Source organism: Triticum urartu, chromosome 3, assembly GCF_003073215.2.
Source record: "Triticum urartu cultivar G1812 chromosome 3, Tu2.1, whole genome shotgun sequence".
Taxonomy (NCBI): Eukaryota; Viridiplantae; Streptophyta; class Magnoliopsida; order Poales; family Poaceae; genus Triticum; species Triticum urartu.
This window is the reverse complement of record NC_053024.1, coordinates 704,947,311-704,964,477: the sequence shown is the minus strand read 5'-3', so window position 1 is coordinate 704,964,477 and position 17,167 is coordinate 704,947,311. Positions and strand designations below refer to the sequence as shown.

At 44.8% G+C, this 17,167-nt stretch overlaps 1 protein-coding gene across 1 annotated transcript; it reads left to right on the top strand.

Annotated features, from left to right (window-relative positions):
* Positions 1 to 10,643: 10,643 nt before the first annotated feature.
* Positions 10,644 to 13,075, top strand: LOC125549302. Its single transcript, XM_048712747.1, has 3 exons — positions 10,644 to 10,785; positions 12,263 to 12,412; positions 12,561 to 13,075. Exons 1-3 carry the CDS (start codon positions 10,723 to 10,725, stop codon positions 12,906 to 12,908), a joined length of 561 nt encoding a protein of 186 aa, XP_048568704.1. The 5' UTR covers positions 10,644 to 10,722; the 3' UTR covers positions 12,909 to 13,075.
* The last annotated feature ends 4,092 nt before the right edge of the window (positions 13,076 to 17,167 follow it).

Sequence of the window (17,167 nt, the reverse complement as noted above, 5' to 3'; positions counted from 1 at the left end):
TAAGGGCCGAACAAGCCGCGCATTGCAAGAGCAAGGAAAAAATAACCAAGATGGCTGTAGAATTAAAAGATGCTACTGACCGTTACCAGCTTCTTGAAGAAGAAGACCGGGCGAAAGCGACGGGCCTGGAGAAGGCCCGGGTGGCTACCAAGAAAGCCCGCTCCAAAATTAGAGCGACGAAGGAGGAGCTGAATCAAGCTGCAGATATCGTGTCTGGGAAGCCCTTCTTGTTGCGGACTAAGTTCGGAGATCCGAAGTATGCTCCTCTGGACCGGCTATGGAGTTCTGCAGACGAGTACATGGATTTGGCTGCAAGTGCTGCTGATGCAGCCGAGTACTTCAAGGATCAGAAAGGTCCCGAAGTGGAGAAGCTGTTCTGGTCACAGTTTCACGCTTCAGTCCGTCCGCTGTTGTTGAATGAGCGATTGTCCGGTTGGGCCGAGCTCCATAGGTTGTCCGGACTTGCCATGAGGTCTGTTGTGGATCACCTGTGGCCGGGAGGGCCAAGGCCGAGTAGCTACTTTAGCTTAGTGCAACAATTCCTTGAAGCTATGCCACGCATCGATGTTGTAAAGAGATCAGCGTGCATAGAAGGTGCGCGGATGGCCCTAGCCCGTGTCAAAACATACTGGGCGGAGATGGAGGCCACCACTGTTGTGGCACAGGGTCCGACCATAGGCCGAGTGGCTGCCGAGCACTACTTTAAAGAAGTCCTTGAAGGCGCTCGCTCGATAGAGACTCAGTGCTCGAAGAATATTATTTTCCAGTGACATGTAGTCCCCTTGTACAAACAATGTTTTTCTGAATTAATCAAGGTTGTATTTATACTTTTGCCCGAAAGTACTATGATGCCTCCTGTGCGGCCGTTAATGTATATATGTATATAACCTGAAAGTTTGCAGTCGTCGGCTTTCGCCCCCACGCATATAATGCGGGGGTGTTCGCATAAAATGCATATCCACACTTGATCCAACGTCTTGGTCCGTTAAGGAGGTGATAGCGTAGCGAACAAGGCAATCGGACTATATTGCTTTAACACTTTCACTTAGCCATAGGAGTTTGACAGTGGGGCTACTATATAGCCCCTAGTACTTCTGCGCTCGTCCGAATACGGTGCGCGTACGTACATGACCGAGAAACGGCCCTTCGTTAATGCGGAGGAATCCCGAAGATTCCGATTAGTCATCGAGTGGATCGAGTGGTTGACCAGTCTCTCGCTATATCATGACAGTCGGTTTTCGGCTTTCTCTACTGATGTGCTCATTCGGACGAATCAGGGCACAATCGCAGTAGTTCTCCTAGTGCTACCTTAGCCGATATAACGGAACGTAAGGTACCAAAACATGGGAGCCGGGCAAACCCAACATTTGACCAAAGACATGATTCGGAGCTGATGCATATAGGGCCAAACTCGCGACGCCGAACACTCCCTAAGGTGTTTGGTCTTTATAACATATACCGGGCTAAACAATGCCCTTTATAAGAAACCCCATGTGTCCAGGTACGTGCAAAATCCTGGCGTGGCCACATGCCAATAACGCCGGCATCCTTCTCGGTTGTGTGGAGTATCCGGAGGATGTGAGCAACAAGAGACAGTAAAAAAGGTTTACGCAGGGCCTTAATCTAAAAAGAAACCTTTTGGCGGGTCCCTGCTGCACGTCTGCGCCTGTATCTCCGTTGTGTCGTGTCCTGGACGGGTGTAGCACGATTGTAACCTGCAAAAAGGAAAGAACTTAGATGAAGGTTGCCGTGCCGAAAAGAAGAATGAGTTATCAGAATTCTAGAGAAGCCTAGTTGAGCCGAACTGGCCCTGATTACACGCAGGAAGCCCCTGGTATCGCTTTATGAGGGTTTGAAAACCAATCTTATACATGTATGATGGAACGTCGGACTCGTCTAACCGTGTCCGTGGTCTTGACGACCTGCCATTTTTTTGGTTGGTGAGGCCGTCTAGTGTGCGGCTGTTAGAGCCGCCGCGTCCTCTTCCGTACGTGAAGAACGGTTGGTATTTCCGCTAACTGTAATGATGCCTCGTGGACCAGGCATCTTGAGCTTGAGAAAAGCATAATGCGGTATTGCGTTAAAACGAGCGAAAGCCTCCCTTCCGAGTAGTGATTGAAAATTACTTCGGAATGGAGCAATGTGAAAAGTTAACGTTTCACTTCGGAAGTTATCAGGAGAACCGAATGCCACCACCAGTAGTAGAGAGCCCGTACAGTGGGCCTCTTGGCCTAGTATTACTCCCTTGAAGGTAGTATACTGTGGCTTATTTGTGTCGGGTCTATCCCCATTTTGCGGACCGTGTCTTGATATATCAGATTGAGATCACTGCCGCCGTCCATGAGGACCCTTGTGAAATGGTACCCATTTATTATTGGGTCTAACACCAAGGCCGTCAGTCCTTCGCGCTGGATATGTGTATTGTGATCCCTACAATCAAAAGTGATCGGGCAGGCCAACCAGGGGTTGGACCTAGGGGTGACGGGCTCGATGGCGCGTGTGCATCGGAGTGCGTGATTGCTTCTCCTCCTTGTCACCTTGATCACGTTTACTGTTTTAACCTCCGGTGGGAATTTTTTCTGTCCTCCGGCGCTTTGCTGGCGAGGTTCATCCTCGTCTTCGCTTGGTGTCTCCTCCCCTTTGTGTTCGATGTTTAGCTTACCGGCCTGCTTGAAGACCCAACATTCTCTGTGGGTATGATTTGCAGGTTTGTCTGGGGTGTGATGTCTACTACACAACCTTCTTCTTGTAGACGTTGTTGGGCCTCCAAGTGCAGAGGTTTGTAGGACAGTAGCAAATTTCCCTCAAGTGGATGACCTAAGGTTTATCAATCCGTGGAAGGCGTAGGATGAAGATGGTCTCTCTCAAGCAACCCTGCAACCAAATAACAAAGAGTCTCTTGTGTCCCCAACACACCCAATACAATGGTAAATTGTATAGGTGCGCTAGTTCGGCGAAGAGATGGTGATACAAGTGGTATATGGATAGTAGATAAAGGTATTTGTAATCTGAAATAATAAAAACAGCAAGGTAGCAAGTGATAAAAGTGAGCGTAAACGGTATTGCAATGATAGGAAACAAGGCCTAGAGTTCATAATTTCGCTAGTGTAAGTTCCCTCAACAATACTAACATAATTGGATCACATAACTATCCCTCAACATGCAACAAAGAGTCACTCCAAAGTCACTAATAGCGGAGAACCAACGAAGAGATTATGGTAGGGTACGAAACCACCTCAAAGTTATTCTTTCCAATCAATCCGTTGGGCTATTCCTATAAGTCTCACAAACAGCCCTAGAGTTCGTACTAGAATAACACCTTAAGAGACAAATCACCAAAACCCTAATGTCACCTAGATACTCCAATGTCACCTCAAGTATCCGTGGGTATGATTATACGATATGCATCACACAATCTCAGATTTTTCTATTCAACCAACACAAAGGACCTCAAAGAGTGCCCCAAAGTTCTGCCGGAGAATCACGACGAAAACGTGTGCCAACCCCTATGCATAGGTTCATGGGCGGAACCCGCAAGTTGATCACCAAAACATACATCAAGTGAATCACGTGGTATCCCATTGTCACCACAGATACGCACGGCAAGACATACATCAAGTGTTCTCAAATCTTTAAAGACTCAATCTGATAAGATAACTTCAAAGGGGAAACTCAATTCATTACAAGAGAGTAGAGGGGGGAAGAAACATCATAGGATCCAACTATAATAGCAAAGCTCGCGATACATCAAGATCGTATCACCTCAAGAACACGAGAGAGAGAGAGAGAGATAGAGAGAGAGAGAGAGAGATCAAACACATAGCTACTGGTACATACCCTCAGCCCCGAGGGAGAACTACTCCCTCCTCGTCATGGAGAGCACCAGGATGATGAAGATGGACACCGGAGAAGGATTGCCCCCTCCGGCAGCGGGCCGGAACGGGTCTAGATTGGTTTTCGGTGGCTACGGAGGCTTCTGGCGGCGGAACTCCCGATCTATCATCTGTTCTGGAAGTTTTAGGATACGTAGGTATATATGGGTGAAAGAGATACGTCGGGAGACTGAAGGGGGGGCACGAGGCAGGGGGCGTGCCCCAGGGGGGTGGGCGCGCCCCCCACCCTCGTGGGCACCTCCCTTCTTTCCTGACGTGCACTCCAAGCTTTTCCGGTAGCTTTCCTTTCAAAAATAACTTCTCCAGTTGATTTCGTTCCGTTTCGACTCCGTTTGATATTCCTTTTCTTCGAAACACTAAAATAGGCAAAAAAAATAGCAAATCTGGGCTGGGCCTCCGGTTAATAGGTTAGTCCCAAAAATAATAATAATAAGTGGATAATAAAGCCCAATATTGCCCAAAACAGTAGATAATATAGCATGGAGGAATCAAAAATTATAGATACGTTGGAGACGTATCAGGGTGCCGTGAATCTGACAGAGCTTGTCAAGAATTTTGTTTAGGCCAGATTGTCCATCTCTGCTGCCTTTGAAAGCCTTTTTCCGCCGACCTAGTCGGGAGCCCCTGAATCCGGCGTTTACCGCCGTATTATCTGGGCTACCTTCTTTATTTCGACGTTTGTTTTTGTTGCGTCGTGGTTTACCATTGCCATCCCTTACTTCGGATGTGCTTGGGTCACTGGTGCTGCTACGGGACAACCAGCTGTCGTCGCCCGCACAAAAGCGGGTCATGAGGCTTGTTAGGGCTGCCATTGTTCTCGATTTTTCTTGACCGAGGTGTCTGGCGAGCCATTCGTCTCGGACACTGTGTTTAAAAGCTGCTAAGGCTTCGGCATCCGGACAGTCGACTATTTGGTTCTTCTTTGTGAGGAACCTGTTCCAAAGCTTTCGGGCGGACTCTCCGGATTGTTGGATTATGTGACTTAAATCGTCTGCATCCAGAGGTCGGACATAAGTTCCTTGAAAATTGGCCCGAAAAGCGTTCTTGAGCTCCTCCCAACTTCCTATTGAGTTTTCGGGGAGGCTTTTCAGCCAGTGCCTAGCTGGCCCTTTAAGCTTGAGGGGCAAGTATTTAATGGCATGGAGATCGTCTCCACGAGCCATATGAATATGGAGGATGAAGTCCTCTATCCAGACTCCAGGGTCTGTGGTTCCGTCGTACGCCTCTATGTTCACTGGTTTGAATCCTTCTGGGAATTCGTGATCCAGCACCTCATCAGTGAAACATAGTGGGTGTGCGGCACCCCTGTATTGGGATGCGCCATAGTGTTCGGACGGTTGTAGTATCCGGTGCTGGTTGTGTACCTTAGCGCGCTTCCTAGATCCATAGATAGATCTGGTCGCGCCGGATTTTTGACGCAAGTTCTCACGTAGAACATGTGTTGACTGATGCGTGACTTTGTTAGCCGCTCTATCGTGTTCACAGGGTGGTGGATCTGGTCAGTTGGCCGTATCACTTATCGGCTGCATGGGCTCTAAGGCCTCGTCGTCGAATTCCGGTAATAGCTTGCGCTTTGGATAGCTATTTGGGTGGTAGCTTCTACCTTACTTTGTTACTTTGTTCCACTTGCTGTTGAGAATATCTTGTGCGACCTTGAGCCTTTGCTTCTGTTTCTTCAGGCTTCTCGTTGTGGCAGTAAGCCTTCTGCGGAGGTTCTCTTGCTCCAAGTGTGTTGCCGGGATGATGGGTGCATCATCATCCGAACTGTTTTCTTCCCTAGATGGGAATTGATGATGCTTATCTTTAGCGTCATCGTGTTCGGACGTCGGATCCGTACTATGTTTGTTGTTTGCATCTTGATCGTTTTCTGCCACCGGGGTGGTGCAGTTGTCGTCTTTTCCGGAGTCGCGTGGACTATTGTTATCGCTATTTTTGCTATGGCGGGACTTAGGGCGGCGCCGCTGACATTGGCGCTTGGGTTGCTTCTTGGAGGGGTCATCCTCCGCTTTCTCGTCGCCATTGGCTTCGTTGGGGGTGTCCACCATGTACATGTCATGTGATGAAGTAGCGGTCCAGCCCCTATGGGCGGTTGTTCCGGTTCGTCTCCGGCTTCGTCGTCCATACCGTCGAAGTCCTCGGAGCCGAAGTCGAGCATGTCGGTTAAGTCGTCGACAGTGGCTACTAAGTGGGTGGTGGGTGGGCGGTGAATTTCTTCGTCGTCCGCATCCCATTCTGGCCGGACATAGTTCGGCCAGGGTTCTCCTGACAGGGAGAGAGACCTTAATGAATTTAGCACATCTCCAAAAGGTGAGTGCTGAAAGATATCTGCGGAGGTGAACTCCATGATCGGCGCCCAGTCGGACTCGACGGGCACGGATACGAGCGGCTCGGAGTCCGTGGCCGAGGATGAATCCAGTGGTTCGGCAACACGGCTCTCGTAAGGGGTGAAGTCAGTATCCGGCTCTATCACCGCTGAGAGTGCGACCTCCATGGCGGGGTCCATCCCTCCGCTCTCGGATGGTGCGACTTGCTCCAGATTAAAGGCCGGAGTAGCTGCGGGTGCGATCTCTCGAACACTGTCCAACGGTGGAGTTACGTCTTGCTCGTCGTGACTGTGCGGCGCGTCCGGCATGGGCTCGAATCCGTCGAAGATCAAGTCTCCGTGGATATCGGTCGTGTAGTTCAAGTTTCCAAATCTGACCTGATGGCCACGGGCGTAGCTCTCAATCTGCTCCAGATGGCCAAGCGAATTGGCCCGCAGTGCAAAGCCGCCGAATATGAAGATCTATCCGGGAGGAAAGCCTCACCCTGGACCGCATCGCTAGCAATGATCGGAGGAGCCATCGAGCCTTATGGTGATGACACAGTGGAACTCTCAATGAAAGCACCAATGTCGGTGTCAAAACTGGCGGATCTCGGGTAGGGGGTCCCGAACTGTGCGTCTAAGGCGGATGGTAACAGGAGGCAGGGGACACGATGTTTTACCCAGGTTCGGGCCCTCTTGATGGAGGTAAAACCCTACGTCCTGCTTGATTATTCTTGATGATATGAGTATTACAAGAGTTGATCTACCACGAGATCAGAGAGGCTAAACCCTAGAAGCTAGCCTATGGTATGATTGTATGTTGTCCTACGGACTATAACCCTCCGGTTTATATAGACACCGGAGGGGGGCTAGGGTTTACACAAGGTCGGTTACAAAAGGGGAGATATCCATATTCGTATTGCCTAGCTTGCCTTCCACGCCAAATAGAGTCTCATCCGGACATGGGACGAAGTCTTGAATCTTGTATCTTCATAGTCCAACAGTCCGGCCAAAGGATATAGTCCGGCTGTCCGGAGACCCCCTAATCCAGGACTCCCTCAGAGATGTCTCCTTGATGGGTGCTCGTGGACATAGTTTAGTTCACGCGAAGATATAATAAATGACTCAAAACAGGTACCAATTGTTGCCTCATACGCCACTGGCCACGTATGCAAACCCAACAATCATTTACACCAAAGTGGCATGGATCCCAATAAAGCAATGGGGCAGCCGAGATTTCGGAGGTGTGCGCCGCCGAGTGCTCCTAGTTCGCATCCAGTGCAATGCTCTTTTTTCCCCTGCAAGTATGTTGTGTTTTATATTAATTATATGAAAGGTTGTTTTATGTGTACCGATCATGCAAAGGTACTCAGATGGCTAGAGTATTAAGTGGTTGTTTGGATAGGCCATGAGTTTAGTTGTGTATGCCAATAACTTGCGACCGAACACCCGGGAGGGTGGTCCTGGCAACCGAAACGTTCCCAGGGAGGGGGAAAGTCAGCGAACAAAAACATTCGCTGGAACATCCCCTTAGTGTGGCCTTCTATTCGCTCGCCAACACCAACCTACGGGCGCCCCTATGTCTCGTGTTAAACGAGACGATGGGAACCCTTGTATATTTTGTCCCGCAAAAGCTAATTCATTGCGACCTTTTCTCCTTTCCTAGGGGGTGGGGTGGGGGAGATGGATCATTAGAAAATATGTTCTTTTATTTTCAAAAAATTCAGAATACAAATTCATTTATACTCACACGAATTCCACATGCATTAGTTGTGAATTGTGTTGCACATGCAAGTTTATTGATAGTTTGTGCTAGAATCTAGGTTTCTTTGGGAAGCGCTTTATTTTTACGATATAAGCATCTATGCAGGTATCTTTACATTGGGGAAGGCTTAACGCCACACATGATGTACCCTATTGAAGCAAATTGTAGAGTATATGTCAGTGAAGGGGTTTTGGGATCCCAAAATTAAATCTGCTTCTATGTACATGTCACTTTTATGTGTACAAGCTATATAATGTTTTCTATTAATATTCTATAATTTATTTCCAATTTTGCGTCTGGTGCAATTTTACAATGATCTCCTAGCTAGGACAAGCCAAATGAATACACTTGAGCACTTGTTTCATAATTTACTTTGTTGTAACCTCGACTGTTTATTATTATTTTAAAACTGGTCCCGAGTAAATTGCTACTCCCTCCGTTCGTAAGTCTTTTTAGAGATTTGAAATGGACTATATACGGATGAATATAGACGTATTTTAGAGTGTAGAGTACTCATTTTGCTTTGTATGTAGTTTATATTAAAATCTTTAAAAGAACTTATATTTAGGAACGGAGGGGGAGGATAATTTCATATAATTTAATTTATCTTTATTTTTAGGGAAACTAAATTAGTAAGAAATCAGATACCAGATTGAGATTAATTTATTTACAATGTGCTTGGGAGGAAGATGAGAAATGTTGATTAACAACATGGACCCTCTCGCAAGGCATCTGATGGAGCACCGGGACGAGGGTTCGCTCTAAAGAAGAATGTGCTGCTGACCGAGCTATTCAACAAGGATGAGAAGGACACCACCATGGGAGGAGAAAATATGATTACCACCACGGGAGAGGATGACCATGACAAACCCATGTGATGTGCATGAGGATCCCAAGGTATCTGTCAATTTGTAGCATATAATTATTTGGATCGTTGCTCTCTATGTATACATCATGGAGTTACATTGCAGGCGAAGTCAATTATTTTTCTAATTGTTGCGAGCTATCTTTTTCATACATGTGAAATATGATATACATTATGCAAAGCCAGGAAAAAAACTATTCATATGAAATCTGATATGCATTGTATTCATACGTGTAATCAGAAAAAATAAATCAAAGGCCCATGGCAACGCACGGATGTTCTACTAGTATATACTATTACATGGTCTTCGCATATTTCCCAAACAATACCGAAATCTAGGTTGTGTTTTCGACAAGGGGTGGATTTTATTAACTCAAAGTGAAGCATCAATTGAAGACAAACACAAATGAGCACACACCTGCTCTTTGCATAGTTAAAATGCACACAGCGAATGCCGACAGACACACACAAAAACGCCGGCAAATAGAAAAGCCATATAGACCAAAGCTATACCTAAGTGAGGAAAAGAAAACCCCCGAAGCGTTCAAATTTGTGATCGACAAACTACATCGGTGACCGTATCAACCATCTCATGACACCAGAAGGACAACGAGATCCTTCAACAACAACGCCTTCAGGAAGAGAGTGATGCTCAAGCGTCGCCATCACCACATCCAACATCAAAGGGCAGACTCTAAGTTTTTCATCCTGAAAAACTAATCCGAGCAATGCCTTCAAGATAACGACGCAAAAACATCGTCATTGCCAGGTATAACCAACTCGGGTTAGACCAAAGCTTTTCACCAGAGTTCAAGATAGGGTATTGGAGAAGCACCATCATCGAAGTCAATCATGTGTTGTGGCCACCACTTTTTCACGATCCTAGCAGTTGCATGCAATGGGCTAGAAAACCAACCGCCGTTGTTGCAACCATATCCTCTACGTCAAGCCGTCGCTCATAGATTGTATCACACCACCGAGACAACTACCGTATCTAGAGAGATGAACCCTCAAGAAAGACCTTTCGGTGGCACTACAATCCGCAACAAGGTCGCCGTTGCAGGCTGGAGTGGTCAAGCACCGATGACGAAGTACATCACCGACAGCAATCTCACTGGAAAAAGCACTGCCCGTCAGCCAGGGGCCCACCTCCGCCGCGATCCAGACAGGACACATCCCCGGATGGATGCAGATGATGCCAAAATCTAGGTTATGTACGTTATGCAGTTGAAAAGTACCTAGGCTATTTGAATTGAAATCTATAAGTTCAGAAAAAACGTTTTCTTTTGAATTACATAACCATACAAGGTCGGATATCCAAATCAATCATGTATATATGGAACTACAAGCACAAACAAGCTTTTCTAGCGAACCAACCTGTGGTTGGAAGGTTAGAGGGACTGTGGTATCCCCAACCCACCAGGCTTCAAATACTGGTGCTCGCATTTATTCCTGGATTTATTTCATAATTTCCGGCGATGCGTATTTAGTAGGAGGAGACGTTCCCGTCGACGACGAGGTGCTTACGGTGACTTCGTAAATTTCAAGATGATATACTGGCTCAGCCTTGTGTCTGTACTGATGTTAAAAAAACAAGCTTTTCATATTTATTACACTCCTCGCAAGATAAAAAAAGGGAAGATAGTTGAACAATTTGGGCCCACCTCGCTTCTCGTTCCCTCCTCTTCTCCAACTCTGCTTCAGCGCTCAAGGCGTCCTCCTCCACCCACGCACCGCCCCTCGTCCAGCGATTACTCCCCTCCTCGCCCAAACCCTAAACCTTAGAGCGCGCTCGACCTTCTCCACACCATCACGACTGCTTTGGATGAGATTTCTCTGCTTCCCCTGATCCATCGTGCTTGGATCGTTCTACTGTTCAACTTGGTTCTGGAAGATGGCTTCTGGGGGAGTCATTCCTAAGATTATGAGGTGCAACGGGCGCACTGGATTCTCCAAGGTAAGAATATAATCATGGCCCCTTCTTCTTTCCGGCTATTTTCCGAGCCTCTTTGTTCAAAATTTGTTGTCCAACTCCCGTACTAGATTTATCCTCTGTAGAATTTCTTAGGAACGCACAAAGATACAAAGAATTCTTGTCACGTGGACAACCTGTTCTTTGTTTTCGCAATTGGTGTTTTGAACTACTTCCGAATTGATGAATATAGACATTCAGTAACTAAATATATCCACAATTTCGCAGCAGCCAGAAGAGGAAGGTAGATTCAGCATGCTGATGGATGACATTTTACTCTCCATCTTGGGAGACTCGATCTAAGAACAGCTGCAAGGATGAGCGTTTTGTCTATATGGTGGAGGTGCCTTCCTTGGTTGCTGCCCGAGCTCAATATTGATGTCAAAGATTTCTTACCAATTCTACGCCCCAACCCTATTGAGGCGATGGATATGGACAAAGCAATGGCATCTTCTCTAACCAAGGCAACTAGGAGTTTCTTGGTTAACCGACATGGCGAATCCAGCATCTCAACTCTGCACCTTAAGATCTACTCCCTCCGTCCGGAAATACTTGTCATCAAAATGAATAAAAGGGGATGTATCTAGATGTATTTTAGTTCTAGATACATCCCTTTTTGTTCATTTTGATGACAAGTATTTTCGGACGGAGGGAGTACCTGGTCAACGATTCCTTGTGCGAAGCTGGCCCACTAATAGGTGATGCGGTGGAGAGTGGTTTGCTGAAAGATTTGGACCCTGCCATTCTTTACAAGAGAGATATCTGGGCTTGTAGTGAGGAGGGTATGCTACAGAGAGGCCAACCAATAGATGGTTTTTTCAGTGACTATCCTGTTGTGCTCCATTGCCTCACAAGGCTTTCTCTATACACTGTACGCTTTGAGAAATTGGACATGCACCATGTCTTGTTTGACTGCTGCAAGCAACTGAAGCATCTAGCCCTTTCTCATTGTGATGTTGGCGCTCACTCTCTATTTAAGATTGATGCACCCAATTCAAAACTCCTTGTTCTAGAACTCACCTATTGTTGTTTTGAGATACTTGAGTTGGTCTGCCTTCCAAAATTGGAGAAGCTCGGATGTAACACTTGGGTATCTCGCCATGCTCCTTTGGCCTTTATTTTGGTCCTGTCTCTTGGGGAACTAGAACTCTCATGCGATGCAATACATAGTCGAAGTGAATTTAAATTAAGTGAGCTTCTACAAGGAATGACTTGTATACATACTCTCACATTGGGTTTCAAAGGAGAAAACGTAAATTGTGCTTCATTTCCGCCAAGTATTCACATTCTTTTTCCCTTTTTTGTTCCCTTTTTGTATTCACTATGTTGTGACAACTTTCTGAAATACATTGTACATATGTTTATGCATGATAAAGAATCCACATATATTTATTTGATATTCTCATCAATGTGATTGCGAACTATACATTCTTTTTTTGGAATTTATTTATCCTGTGATCAGCTTTGGATGCAACCTGAAATGAGGCAACTCCTCCCCGCTTTCTGTAAGCTAAGGAAGCTATCCGTGCGTGGTATATTGGTTGAATTCGACCTTTTATGGACGACAGCATTTCTTTTGGCGGCACCATGCATTGAAATATTGCATATTGAGGTGATGTCTTTGTCAATATTGTTCTCCTTAATAGTTGTGATGCCTTTCTTTCGTACTCAACAATTAGAGCTTATTGTAGTTCTTTATATATTTTGGGAGAAAGATGTTTAAAACTTACATATGTAATGAATTGGTCACACAAACACAGGTTTGGGAACATATATGTGATGTTGATGATAAGTCCAGACAGCTGCATACCGAAAGAAGGAGCCCTCAGTGGGAAATGCAATTTGACGGCCCTAAGAACAGGTTTTTGAAAGAACTAGAATTTTCTGGCTTTAGGTCACTAGAACAACAATTTACATTTATAAGATCCATGCTGGAGCGAGCTCCGAATTTGCAGATGGTAATTCTGAAAGGAGATGAGCGATGTGAGTACTGCGATGCTCTTGATACACCTCGTGCTCTGAAATTTCCTAAGAAGGATGAGCAAGAAATGGTAGTTAGACGAATTCAAGGTGGCATATTCTCACCACGGATAATTTTCGACCAATAAGGAGCTGTACTAAACTTGTTAAAGAGGGCATATCTCGGGTGAAAGGATATTCAATATTTAAGTAGCAAGAAACATTATGTATGCTCCAGGTGTGCAGATGAATTTTTGTTTACTGAGAAGATGCAACTAAACACGCTCGTGCGAAATATAATACAATTGGCACATGGAGCAATTGAATGAGAGCTGGACACGTACTGTTTTAAGGCAGTCTGCAAAACCTTTATTTCTGTGTCTCAATTTCTTCAGGTTACATAATTTTTAGTTGTGAAGCCTATGCATTCAATACATGTTCTGAAGTGCTAGCACACATCAACTTTTTTTATGTATCTTACTTTTTTTGAGACGTTACAAAGCTTGACTTGAATTGATTAGCAAAAGCCTTGGAGGCTGCCTGAATGTGGTCGTCAATGATGTAAACAAGTTGCATGGCTTTCAGGCAAACGAGGCCAGCAACAGTTTTGTACAACAATTTCTTCTGATTGTTGTATATTGGTATAGTTCGTTGTGTAAAGTACATTTTTAGTCCCTCTACTTACTGTATAGCATGGTTTTTTCCCTTGAACTTTTTTTGGGTGCAATCTGCCTCCCTCAACTCTTACTACCAGGTAGATTTCGTTCTGACAATGATATTGCTTTGCCAGACCCGGTTTTTTTTTGAGACGGAATGACCACTAGTTCATTCCATTATACAACCTGCCCAGCATTATCGCTGGTGACAAGTTCAGATACAAAGTCTGGCACTTGAGAAAATCATTGCACTGATTCTCCATCACCCATATAAGAACCATGGGATGCTAATACATGAGCCACATTGTTACATGTCCTTGGACACCACACAATGTTCCACGAGCTAAAATTTAACCTGAGCATCTACTTAAGTTCTTGAAATAAAACCCCGTGACCCACTAGATCATAAGCATTGCTCGTTATAGCCTGTTTTAGAACCAAACAATATGTTTCAATGATAATGCGCCCCATGCCAAGCTTGATGGCTCTTCAAATTGCCTTCATTAGTGCCCAAGTTTCAGATTAAAGTGCATCTGTGACCATGTTCAGATTGCCAGGCTCCAGCTGCTTCTACTCCTACATCCTCATTTCTTATGATGAAGCCCCACCATCCTTTTGTGGCGCCTTCCTTGAAGGCACCATCAATATTAATTTTGAGAGTCGACGGTTGAGGTGGGCACAATTGCAAAAGTTTAGCTTGCACCAAGTATTGAGCTTTCTCCTTTTTATAATGATTTTGGAATTCCTGGCTTTGAACTTCCACTGAATGTGCTATTGCTGCAATATTTCTTCTTTGATCTCCAGCATTTGCTTTGTTCTTTTCATGCCACCATAGCCATAACAAGGTGCAGACTTTTATGCAGTTTTCATTCGCCATTCGTAATAAAGCAGACACAATTTCCATAGGGTCTACACATTTCATCAGATCAAGCTTGACCTCTTCCAACATTGTCATCCTCCATAACTATTTGACTTGTGTGCACTTGAAGAAGCAATGGCCTCCATCTTCTTCTGTTTTCAAGCAAACAGGGCACATAGTACTGATATCAAATCCTCTTCTTGCCTGTTTTGGTCTAAAGGGAAAACTATGATGAGTGGGACGGCATAGAAAATGTTGAAAATCGTCTCTTCTTATCAAAGTGCCATGCAACCTGATCCTCCATATCCTCTGATAAGTGGATTTTTAAAATATTGGATGTGTCCTCTCTGCAAAAGGTTTGATTGATCAACGTTGTATCCCCAATCTCCTGTGCAAGGATCAATGAGTTCTAACACTTTACAGAGCAGATTTCCCCCTCTTGGCTTGATCGGTTTTCTAGACATATTTGATGGAATCCAGGGATCCTCCCATATATTAATCTTTTCACCGTTTCTCCGACACAGCCAAATCATTCCATCCTTTAGTAATTTTACTACTTTCAGTTCAGCACACTCCTCCATGTATATGATATATCCCTGGTTTCAGTTTTGCTTTGAAGATGTTGCCATCCGGGAAGTATTTTGTAGCTAGGACCTGTGTGATAGAACTATGGATCGTATAGGCTTAAGGATTAGCAGTAGCTCTACCTTCTCGAGCTCCTGGTGCCGACCATGGTGCCGGTGATGGCAGAGAGTAGTGGGGTGGATGCGGCTGAGATGTATGGGCAGTGGCGGCGGCGGAGCTTCCCATCGCTTCACTGCCTCCCTCTGGATCGGATAGGGTTAGGAGTAGGGAACAGTGGCGGTGACAAACCTCGTACCCTGTGCCCCTGGTCCTCACCTCCTCTTTATAGCACTGTGCGATAGGGGCCCACCAGCCTTGCTTGGGCTGGACGCCCCCGATCAGGGCGTGGGTCAAGGGCCCAATGAGCCGTTGGGCCCATTGGTGGAGAGATCAACCTAACATTCTCCCCCTTGATCTCATCATATACTTTTAACTTTTATACTTTGAAATAACTCTTTTCAAAGTACTCGTTCCATCACAGATTTGCATGTAGAGCATGTCTCATCATCACGGTTCATTTCCGATAGAATCAACACCTACAACACACTCCTCTGTTTTGAAACAGATTCTTTAACCTTGGGCCCTTTTATTGTCCGGAAATGTTAGACTATACCATAAAACCCATGTCGACTGTGTGTTCTCCGAACACACTGGGCGGTAAGCCTTTAATAAGCAGATCTGCAAATACTTGTCTGTTGCTTTCATGCTCCAAGCATTTCAACATAATTCCGGACGTTCTCCTTAACAACGTATAACTTTGTGTCAATGTGTTTGGCATCAACACTTGACTCGTTGTCATAGGAGCGAAAGACTTAAAATAGTTATCGCTGTTGTCAACCATTATCAACTCCGGGGACAGGTCTCCTTAACCATTTTGCCTGTCCCTTAGCCTTGTATCAAGCTATAAAATATCTTTGCATCACATTGATGATAATTGTTTCATTTTTTGGAGCTTTTCCACACAAAAACCTCCAAGTATGAAAGTTAGCGACAATTGTGGATTTCGCTATACATTTCACAAGTCATGTATTTGTACTAACAATCTTTTGAGAGCACTTATTTCTTTCAGCATGAGGCCGATATCTTTGACTCCATTCCAGTGATCTATATATGGACTAGACATTGCCAAAACAACCCGGATACGTGGACTGTCTCAGGGTAATGTATTGAGCTTCCAACAGCTAAAGCATTCGGCACCATATCCATTTTCAATCTTTTCTCATCAACTTTTGGAACACCATAGTTTCAGTTCTATTACCCTTGACGATAAGAACAGGCGTAGGTTTTCTCGCATGCATACTTTAGAGACCTTTCTAAGCATGTCCATGCGACATTACTAATACCCCTTTTATTCTTTTCTTGGTGAAACTCGATAATTATAATGAGAGACACTCTACTGAGAACATTCTTTTGAACTTTGAGAACAAAAACTTCGTTTCTTCTCCTGCAGTAGATTGACATGACCACTAGCAAGTAGGACGTCATCCACATGTACAGGATTATGAAATGAATTTCCCATTCTATAACTTTATACAAACACAATTGTCCTCGCATTTCTTTAACCCAAAACAACATTTGATTGCTTTAGTCCATAAAAGACTTCTTCAGGTAGTATCCCCTGTGTTCTTTACTTTCATCTGATGTAACTCAGATCATAATATCTTTCATCTGATGTAACTCAGATCATGATGTGCTACCAACACTCATTGTAATCTATTCAGTGCAAAACGCGCAAAAATGTTTCAATTTAAGTCGTGTTTTACACCTTTACGTATTTCCTTTGGAGTCAGATTGAGCTTGTAGACTCTTTACAGCCTACTGTTTTGGCTCCATTGGAAATTACTCATCAGTCCCAAACATCGTCGGGATTCACTAATTTCATTTCATCTCACATAGTCTATTATCATTTAGATAAGCAGACACTTCTCAAAACTCGAATGAGCACTTTAAATGAGGTGGGATCAACCTCCATTTGAATTTCACTAACATAGACTTTATAGTAATCAGAAGTATCTGATTTTCTCATTCCTTGAGACCATCAGTGTCTCAGGTACTGGCACTTCTTTCATATGGGGCTGTTGTTGCTCTGTCATTGCCAAGAGGCAAATATAGTCTTTCATTTCCAAGAGGCAACAAGTTTTACAGGGACCTGTGTCACAAGATCCATGTGTACTCATTCATCCTTTATAGAGCTAACATCAGGTGTTGTATAGGTCATACAACATGCTCTCCCAGATTACTCCATCTTTACTAAAAATGGCGTATCTTT

Coding starts and splice junctions, on each gene's coding strand:
- LOC125549302 (XM_048712747.1), top strand. CDS start 10,723: ATGGCTTCTGGGGGAGTCATTCCTAAGATTATGAGGTGCAACGGGCGC. Junction 10,786..12,262: donor GGCGCACTGGATTCTCCAAG/GTAAGAATATAA, acceptor TCCTGTGATCAG/CTTTGGATGCAACCTGAAAT. Junction 12,413..12,560: donor TTGAAATATTGCATATTGAG/GTGATGTCTTTG, acceptor ACACAAACACAG/GTTTGGGAACATATATGTGA.